This window comes from Camarhynchus parvulus, chromosome 19 (assembly GCF_901933205.1).
Source record: "Camarhynchus parvulus chromosome 19, STF_HiC, whole genome shotgun sequence".
Classification (NCBI taxonomy): Eukaryota; Metazoa; Chordata; class Aves; order Passeriformes; family Thraupidae; genus Camarhynchus; species Camarhynchus parvulus.
In genome coordinates, this window is record NC_044589.1 from 6,376,041 (window position 1) to 6,386,286 (window position 10,246).

At 55.1% G+C, this 10,246-nt stretch overlaps 1 protein-coding gene across 1 annotated transcript; it reads right to left on the reverse strand.

Moving 5' to 3' along the window:
* Window positions 1-1,481: 1,481 nt before the first annotated feature.
* On the reverse strand, window positions 1,482-4,717 carry TLCD2 (TLC domain containing 2). Its single transcript, XM_030962811.1, has 4 exons — window positions 4,499-4,717; window positions 4,062-4,144; window positions 3,533-3,615; window positions 1,482-1,865 (listed from the first exon to the last, which is right to left on the reverse strand). The coding sequence occupies exons 1-4, from the start codon at window positions 4,684-4,686 to the stop codon at window positions 1,482-1,484; spliced, it is 738 nt and encodes a 245-aa protein (XP_030818671.1). The 5' UTR covers window positions 4,687-4,717.
* Window positions 4,718-10,246: the final 5,529 nt, after the last annotated feature.

A 10,246-nucleotide genomic window follows, 5' to 3' on the forward strand; every position in this document is an offset into this window, starting at 1 on the left:
CAGCTCCTGGGAAATTTGGAATACAAGGGGCAAACCAAAGAGAAAGCCCTTGGTGAGATTTCTGCTCCAGCTGGGGGCTGTGAGGGGCACACAGACACCTCGGCACTGCTTGAGGTGATACATCCAAACCTGGAGGAGTTGTGCCCAGCACCTGGAAGCTTCCCTGCTCTCCACAAATAGAAATGTAAGCAGCTTTGGCCACACATTGTCTCCAGCCTCACACTGCCCATGGATCACTCATGTTTCCCTGCCCAGCAGCAATGTGTCTCCATCCTCAGAACACGTGCCACCCTCTGTGAGCAGTGCCTGCTCCTCAAACCAAGGGAGAGATTTTGTGTTAAAGCTCATTTGCCACACAAAGGAAACGTGACTGAGCCGGTGGATTTCTCCAGACTGGTTCACGTAACTCCACATGGGATGATCCTGTTATGTACACGGTGCTGGGCTGCTGGGGAGCAGTCCAGTGTGAGAATCAGTGAGGAAAAGGAAATGTGGAGTGGAAGAACATTTAAAAGCCTGCATCTTCCTCCACAGAAAGGAGAGGGGTGGTAAAAAAAACCCAACAAGAGAGGTAGAGTGTGCCAGTGTACAGTGTATTTTCACTCCATGGCAGGGAGACACGGGGTAAGGACTGTGCTAAGTGACAGCCCCAGAGTGGGCTGGGGGATGAGTCCTTTTGTCCCCTCTCAGTCCTTTCCCCTCAAGCCACTTCATTTTGCAGCCATTGATTAAAAGCTCATGTTAGTAGGAGCCTTTGCTGCGGGGTGAGAGCGTTACCCCGGGCTCTACAGCACAACCTGGCGTTCCTGAATCCTAAAAAGTGCTTGAAAACCCCACATCTGTGGGAAGTGACCATCTCACAGCATCCTCCTGCCAGCCACTCGTGCTCTCCCACCCTCATTTATGGGCACTGAAATTATCTGGGGACAAAACACGGAAAAAGCTCCAGTTGTCAGCAGAGGTTGGGGCTGGTCCTGACCTGCACCCCACAGTGACCACCCAGCCAGGTGGGACAATCTCAGGGAGGGTTCATCAGTGCAGGGTTTGGTTTTCACTGACCATCACCTCGAAGGCAAAGCCTTGGAGCCTGTCCTGCTGGTGGTGTTCTACAGAGATGCCACAGAGAGTTCAGTGACCCGTGGCTGATGGGACGCTGGGGGCTGGAAACACCCTGTGGCGTTGGGATGTCTGGAAGAGCAGCGAGGAAACAGCGCTGCTCTGCCCCTTCTCATCTCAGTGGTGCCTCAGGGAGCTGTGAGAGCTGCCGAGGCTTCTCTGAGCAGCTCCCAACTGTCCAACCACATCATCCAAAAGCGTTTGGGGGGCAGAACCTGGTCCATGAGCACCTCCTCTGCCGTGCAGGGCCCAGCATCTCGAGCCACAAGCAAAGCCTGGGTGCTCTGTTAGTGCAGCCCCTCCCTGCAAGGTGCTGAAACAGCCACGTTCACCCTCCGGTGCTCCATGGGCTCGCAGGGGAGGGGCTATTCCTCCTTGTCCTGCCGCTCCTCCTTGTCCCGCCGGGATTTGAGGAAGTCGCTCCGCAGCAGGCGGTAGAAGAGGATGATGTTCATGGGCGTCATGATTGCCATGCCCGCCGTGCCCACGGCGTAGGCGGCCGGGGGCACGTTGTGGCGATTGAGGAAGAGCCAGCGGCTCATCCAGGCCAGCGTGGCCATGCGGAACACCACGTAGGTGCCCAGGTTGACGAGGCTGTTGAGGCGGTAGCAGGGGGTGTGCACCAGGTTGGCCATGAGCAGGATCTGCCGCACGTGCAGGAAGATGGAGTTGATCTCCACCAGTAAAGCCACGAGGGCAAAGCCGACGTACTGGTGGAGCAGCACAGCGATTCCAAAGCAGATGATCACCTGGGAAGGAGGAAAAAGAGGGGCTGAGCCCAGGGGGTGGTTGCTCTCAGCTGCTGCAAGCTGGAACCCCTTGGGCACAGCGTGGAGCAGAGGTGGAAAGGATCATCACGGCATTGCAGCCTCGGGCACCTCCTCACCATCGCAGGAAACCTGAGTGGGTTTTTTTGTTCCAGTGGGAAGAGAAGGAAACAGCTCTCTGAGCCCCAGGCTGGCTGAGGAGACAAAGCAGCCTGACTTAACCCTGCTGGTGTGGCCTGGAGAACTCAGCCGGTTGTGGCCGAGCAGGTTTTTCCACACCCAGTGAATGGACGGGAAGGGAGACTGTAGCCCAGGGCTACGGCTGCTGCTGGCTCAGGGATTGTCCCCAGGACAGGGATTAGGTGGCTTTGGTGTATCAGAGCCCCCTGAAGCACCCCGGGGATGTTTGGGACAGGATTCCTGCCCCGCACCCTCCCTGCCAGGCAGGGGGACAGGCTCTGCCTGCCCACGCTTCAGCACACTCAGTCCTTTCTCTGGTTCATGCCATTAATGCTGTTCTCTGTATGGGCTCTGTAATGAGATTATCTGCTCCCTGCTCGTTAAGTCACTGTCTTGGCTTGAATTAGCTCCATTGTGGAGATGAACTTTTGGCTCACCAGCAGCAGCCAGCAGAGCCCCAGGGCTCACTGACAGAGCAGGTCTGACTACCCCTCTCCTCCCAGGTGAGTGCCAGCACTATCCCTGTCCCTGTCCCCCTCCCCAGGCCCTGCACACCCCTGAGCCTCCCCTGCACCCTGCAGCATCTCCACTGCCCAGCTCCAGGCTGTGCTACCCCCCTGCCCTGCAGCATGCACAGTCTCAGCATCACAGAATTGTTTGGGTTGGGAAAAACATTCTGGCACCTGGACAGCAGAGGTAATCAGAGAGAAACCCATGCAGGGCACAGCAAGACAGGCAGGGGGCACTGGAGTGGGGGTCCTGCATCACAGCTGCTCCAGCCACAGCAGCCCCAGGTGGGAGGAGAGCACCCAGGGAGGGGAGGTGGGTGGAGGGGATGTGCAGTCCTTGCTCAAGAGGGCAAGAGCCACAGGAGATGAGCTGCTCACCTGTGCCAGAGGGGACACCGGGGTCACTGCTGTCAGTGACACTGTTGTGGATCAGCCCACACTCTGTACACATGTTGTTTCCTACTCTATTGGGACACACAAAACAGGTGATGGACTTTGGACATGATTAGCATAAGATGTTTGTTAATCAGGATGCCTTGGCAAGAACAAACAGAGCTGAAAATTAAATCAGACTGAAAAGAAAATTACATCAAGTTCTGCAAGCAAGAGATGTTGTAAAATGTATAAGTTTGTTTATGTGATGATTAACCCAATCATTGTAATAAAAACTTACTAGCCTTCCTAGAATGGTATATGAGCATGTGTAGTCCACAATAAATTTGGATTCTGACCAGCTCTCAGTCTCCCCATCTCTGTCATCACTGCCAATACCACCCCACTTTTGGGTGCCTTTCTGCAAACTCTCCAATATTACAGAGTCCTGCAGGACCAAGAGGAGCCCCAGGCCCTGCTGTCTGGGCTCCTCTCCCCAGGAAATAAAATCAGCAAACCCCCACACAAACACCAGCAGGAGCCCCCCATCCCCAGCCCCCCTGGTGGCACCTGTGCAGGTGCACTCACCACAGAGTGATGAAAGAGCAGCTCCCAGGACTGATGAAGTTTCTGATTGCACAACATGTCCACAAAGTCTTCAATGAAATAGCCTGGGATTGGGGAGTGCATGAACAAAAAGGGGGTCAGGAAGGGCTGTGCCAGCGAATTCCCCCAGCCCCCCCGGGATGTGCTGGTTACATCTGTGTGGGTGGGGAGTCACCCACAGCAAAAGGAGGAAATTGGTGCTTTGGGGCCCTCTTGCAGTCACTCTGTAGGATGTGCTCCCAGGAAGAGGCACCAACTACCTCCTCTAACCCCATATGGGCATTTTTGGGATGCCCCGAGCCCCAGCTCCCCCCGGGGCCGGTGGAGGGCAGCCCGGTGCCCAGGACCTCATGGGACAGAAAGGAGCCACTGTCCTTTGCCAAGAATAGCGCAATTGTTTGAGGTGCCTGAGACATCGCGACATGGCTCGAGGGGCTGGTGTCAGGCACGGACGAGCCCGTGAAGACCCCCGGGGGGACAGAACAGGGGACAGTCCATGGCCACACCTCACCTACAGACACGGCCACCAGGCTGTGCGCCCCGGGCGGGTGTGTGCCCACCAGGTCGTTGGACATCTCGGGGTGGAGGTAGAACCTGCAGGGAGAGAGGCTGTGAGTGTCGGGCAGAGCCTCCAGGTCCCCATTTCCCTGCCGGTGTCTTCATTACCCACCTGGTGCTGCCGACCCTCCTTGGAGACCTCCTGTTGCCCTGCTCCCCTGTCCTCCTGTTTTCCCTGGAGTCTCCCCATCCCCTGGTGCCTCGCACCTTCCTCCCTCTTTCAGCACCGCCATTCTGCAGATCCTGACACTCCCCAGGGTCCCCAACACCCCCATTTCCTTTAGCACCCCCTTGGCCGCAGCTTCCCCTCGGGGGATCCCTCGACGTCCCCGTTCCCTCCCGGTGTCCCGTTTCCCCCGGGCAGCCCGGTGTCCCCGCGGTGCCGCTCACCCGGCCAGCGCCCCGCCGCCGCTGAGCACGCTGTGCGCCAGCGATGTCCAGATGTTGCGCCACTTCCAGCGGTTGCGCCGGGCCGAGGGCGGCGGCGGCACGAGCCGCTCCAGCCCCCGGTTCAGCAGGCGGAAAGCGGCGAAGGAACCGGCCACCACCAGCAGCCCCGGGCTGAAAGCCATGGGCATCCACCGGCCCGCCGGGCTCCCATGGGACCGGCCTCGCTGCCCGCCGGGCTCCGCCTCGCTCAGCCCCGGGGCCCGCCCTGGGCACCGGCACCGCCCTGCCCGGCTCTGCCCGGGCGGGGGCGCGGCGAGCATCGCCCCCGAGGGGAGGGAAAGGGCCGGGGGCCGCCCCGGGGCTGGCGCCGGCAGCTCCCGCATCACCCGCGCTGCCCGTCGGGGCGTGGGACACGGGGAGCGGGAGAATGGGAACTGAGCCCCCGGGGATGTACCCGCCTGCCCCGGCACCGCACGGCACAAGCGGCGCCAGCCCGGAGCCGGCTGAGCGTGGCACAGAGCGGAGAACTCGTGTCCGGTCCCCGTGCGGGAACTGGGACACTTCCCTCGTTCCCCGGAGGTTCCTCCTCCACCTTGCGGCCGAACGCTTCTCCCTTGAGGTGCTGCGGCCGGGGGTCCTTCGCCCCAAAGCCTCCCCGGCAGGTGATGCCCGTCACTGTTTCCTTGGGCAGGAGCTCTCCAAGCCGCCACTCGCTCCGGCTCAGGATCCCCCAGATCACATCGCAGCCCCGGGGCTGATCGCACATCCAGCACGGAAAAAGACCTGATTGCCTTGCCTAAAACTGCTCTGCCCACAGCGCTGTTATCCCTCATTCCCCTGTCTCATGTCTGATCCCGAGAGGAGCTCCCCGATGTCTGGGATACCCCAGCTCCGCTGTCTGGAGGTTGTGGAAATTCACAATCCCGTAGCCGCAATTTTGGTTCTACCCTACAACTACGTTGCTTTTCCAGCTTCCCGTAATTTGATCGCTCCCTTGTTGCTTTTTGATGTCTCCAGCAGAAGCTGCCGCGCAGCCCTCGCTTCCCCTGCTGCCGCCGGGCTGAGTCACCGTGTACACACCGATTAATGTCAAACTCCACCTCTGCTTTGAGGTATTAATTTTGGATGAAATCTTCCACTTCCTCTTCGCTGAAACAGAAGCGTGTGGAGCCTGAGCTCTTGGTTGTTGTCCTGGCTTTGGGGTGACGGACACAAAAACATCAAATACACACTAATGGGAGGCTGAGTGATTAAACCAAATTGGGAGATGGGTGAGGTTCTTTTCCAGCCTAAACGATTCTGTGTTTCTGTGATAGTCCCAACTGGTAAAAAAGCATCTATTCATGCTGCACAAATTTGATTAAAAGCCAGGCAAGACACTGTACTTTCATAACAGTTACGTGGCAGGGAGACAGTGCCTGAAGTAACAGGCAGCCCTGAGTGCTCAGGGGATTTTAAATAATCTCATGTATTAGGAGTGGAAGGATCACACAGGCTAATCTGTTATTGAGAAGACCAAATGCAAAGACATTTTTGTTCAGCAGAAGATGTGCTGAGGAAAGAGAGACATGCCTTGGAGACGTGCTGGGCTGCTCAGGGCACTGAGGAGAAAAATCATTTAACAATTAATTGAGGATAAAATTGCACAGAGCCGGTTTCCGAATGAAAAGTCATCTGCGGTGGTTTAGCCTCAAAAAAATCTTGCCTGCCCTTTTCCCTGGTGACAACTCCTGCCTTCACCTTCCTGCAGGGAAAATCCCAGGCTGTGGAATGCCTGCAGGTCCAGCCCTGTTTCCTTAGGAGCTCCTCCATTTGTGTTTATCCTAAAGACGAACATCCAGGGCTGGGGCGCAGGAATAGTTAAAATGTTTCTGGAGGCTGGAGAGCTTTTTACCTTCCACTTCTGCATGGCAGGAATTTAAGCCGTGATTAATTAAGCCTCTGTTTCAAGGACTTTGATCCCATTGCTAGAGCACTACCAACAGTTACATATAAACTACTTTTTGGGTCGTTTTAGCCCAGATTTTATTTAATTTTCCTTCCCATTGAGCCATAGTTTCTTACAACCCCGATTCGAAGCTTTTCCTTCCTCTGCAGCAATGGCATTAACCGGGGGCGGTTTTGGAGCTGCAGACTTCCAAACCCAGCTACAAACAAGTCCCCTGACACCAGATCGGGCCAAAAAATTCAACCACACGCCACAGGCTCGGGGGCCAGGCTTGTCCCAAAAGAACCCGGCGGGAAGAGCAGGGACTGGAACTCTCGGGCTCAGCTGCCACAAGAGGTCCCTGCACGCCCGCTGGAGAGCCGGGAGCCCGCTCCGATGGGATTCCTCATCGCCGCCTTATTTGGAGACGCTGCCTTTTTCACCCAGATTTCCAGAAGTTTTCCGACTGTCCCCAAACGACCTCGTTTTCTGCGGGGATGCAGCTCCGGCTGGTGCCGGGTGGTGCCGGTGCCTGCTCCCAGCAGGGCAGGGACTCCTTGCAGACACCAGCAAGGATGTGCCCAGGTCCATCCCATAATCCCATAATGGAGGCTTCCCAGCAGCAATCGGGGTGTAAATCGAGGGTACAGAATTTTATTCAATAGTTAGACAAAGGTTTTGTCTCCCTTTCCCAGGCTGGAGTTTCTCTGCAGTGCATCTGAGAGATACAATCCATTTTTCCACAATTAAAAGCTGGCACTGAACTAAAAGTTTAGTGATAATCCACCACAGGAATTCTTCCAGCTGAGCTCTGTCCCCCCACCTCAGATGGTCCCCAGCTACTCCTGGGTGGGGTTTTGGGTGTGTTTTTGTACTTCCACCATCCCTTACTTCAGGAGGAGCCCACTCTGCTCCCAGATTCCACAGAGGATTCACTGGAGCCAGGCACAAGCCCTGCTCCTGTTTTTGCAAAGCTTCCCTCCCTTAATTTGCCTCTCTGCATCCCAGGAGTCATAAAACCCATCTGCTCACCTAATGCCAGACCTGGCTCACACCTGAAGCAATCTGAGGAGTCCAAGAGCTCAAAACAAATCAAGCAGTTTGGCTTCCAAACTTTAATTAGCTGTTGCCTCCATCCCTCTCTAAACTGTGTCACCACTCTGTCTGCTTAGGCCGTAAGAGGCCAGCTGATGTAGGAATGCTTTGTACATCCACATCTCCATCCAGGAAGTCTGGAACTCCACACTTCTGAAAGGATCTGCTGTGCAAAATGCAGGTTCTGCATGGCAAAGCATGCCCATGCATTGCAGAGGCAGCTGTGGAGAGAGATGAAATAAATTCAAACTTCAGCATCCACCCCTTCCAGCCAGGAACACCTTCCAGGTAGAACTTGCTGTGGACATTGGAAAAAGGGATTTCAGTCTCTGTGAGTGTGATGAGCAGCTCCAGAATTTAAGGCAGGAAATGCCAAAATGCCAAAAGTCAGCACTTGAGCCCTGACCTCAGGACCTGAACTCACCTGGCAGAGGAAATCACCTGTGCTTGCACCACAGTTACCCTGCCCAGGTCTGCAAGCTCTCACCGCAGAGGGTTTGACCAGCACTGCAGGTGTTCTGCTGCCCAGGCTGCTCCTCCTTCCTGAGATCATTCCTGGAATGTCCCCTGGGAGTTTCACAGAACCAGCACGTTCTGGTGCCAGACACCAGCTGCAGACTGGGCACAGCAGCTGCCTGCTGCAGCCTGGCACGTGGGAATGCTCCCAAAGCACCCAGGCACAGCCTGCTTTGATAAATCACCCCAGGGCAGCTTGATCCGGATGCTCTTCTTCTGGCCTTCCTTTTTCCCAGCACTGAAAGGATTTTTTTTAACCCAGGACTTGGCACAAAGGGACTTGTTGGAGAAACCTGTGTTGACAGCAGAGTGTCCCCAGGGATGCTGCAGGCTCAGCTGCTCCTCCAGGGCTGTGCTGGACCAGTGGCACAGGGAATGTGCTCCCTCCTCACTCCAGCTGCACAGCTGTGCCATGGGATGAACAAAATTCCATTGGCTGGCAAATCCCCTTCAAGCTCAGCAGCATGGGCAGCTCTCCTCTGCTTTCTGCAGCTGCTGTGCCCCAAATGTTTTGACTTTCTGGACTGTTTATGTGCTGTTATTTGTAAGGTTTCAGGTTCCTTCTTTCCTTCCCCAGTGCTCACTGTGAAGTGGTGCCAGGTGTCTGCCAGGCCTGTATCCCATCTCTCACCATCACCAGACACGAATGCTTAGGAAGAAAATGTGAAACATCACATATAATTATTCTTACCCCTGTAAGCAAATTCATTCCCACTAAATATTTCCTTTTCCCTGTCTTCTTCCCTTGTGGGATAAACATTTTTTTCCCCTGTTTAATTCACCAGTCTCAAGCTTAAGTAATTTTTGATGAATATGCATGTGCTTCATGATTACATCATGATGCATTTACCACTACATGGGGTTTTTTTTCATTTCAGGCAGGTTAAGAATGAATCCTCCAAGGTGGAAGCATATCCCAACCCCCACACACCCTCTGAGCCCACTCAATTCCTCTTGTTTTGCAAATACCAGCACAGGAGCTTCCCCCCTGCATCTCCTGCTGCTGCTGGCTCCACAGCTTGGAACAGGTTGGGTTCCCTCCTGAATTCTCTCGTTATTAATATCACAAACCAAGCTGTTCTGAGAGCAGTGCCCCATTAATCACTCCAGCTCTGCTGCAGGTTTCACCTCGCTTCCTCTTCCTGCAGCTGAGCAGTTTGACTCCGTGGGTGCTGCTTGTTAAAATCAGTGGCTCTGGCAGAGCAGGGAAGGGCCCTGAGCTGGGTGAGCTGGGAAAGAGGTGGGAAAAAGCTGAATCCACACAGCCATGGCATGAAAAAATGTGCCACTCCAGCTGATGGTGGTGGGAAGTTGAAGGCAGGAGAGTTACACCCCTTAAATCCTCACCTCTAAACTTGGGTGTTCAGCACTGGGGAGGCACAGCAGAAGGGAAGGTGCCTAATAAAACCCAAGGTCAGCTCAGCAGCCCGTGTGAGTCAGCACCAACGTGGGTGGCGGATCTGCTCAGAGATGTCTGGTGCCCACCTGGGCTCTCTTTGTGGTTGAGGGCACCACTTCCTTTTCCTCTCTTCCTTCCTATGTTTAATCCTGACTTGGGCTACAAGAAAAGGTCTAAAACCCTCTGAGTAACCACCACTGGTTTACCTAAAAAAGGCCAAAATATGTTTACAGAGCATCTTCCTGAAAAATCTGCCTCCAGTCCCATCCCAGTCCCTCGAGGGCACGTTGTGTATTCCTGACACACTCACATCCCTGCAGCCAGCCCCCTGCTTCTCCCTGACATCCAAAGCCCTTTTCCACTTTGTATCCTTTGTCCATCACCTTTCTAATATCCATTCTATCATCTTTGCCTCTGTCAAGCATTTTGTTTTGCCCTTTCCAAAATCCTTCCCTGGGTGCTCAGCTGCATCCAGCAGCCAAATCTGCTGCTCAGCCCTGCAGTGCAAACATCCCTGCACAGGATCAAGCTCCTCCTGCCTCATCCCAAAGCTGCACACCTCTGTGCCTGCCCCTTTGCCTGCTCTCTGCAGATTTCCATCCGTGAGCAAACGTTTTTTTTTCCCCAGCCATTTCTGCTGAGTCAGAGAACGCCCAGCAAGGGCTGCTGCTCCTCCACGTGGGAACGCGCTCCTGGGGAATAATTACACAGAGTTTAAATACGGACATTTGGCAGCCAAATTGCTTCACATTCAGGCTCCTGGCCAGGAGGGCAGAGCCCAGAAGCTGCTCACTGGTGCTGTGAGAAAATC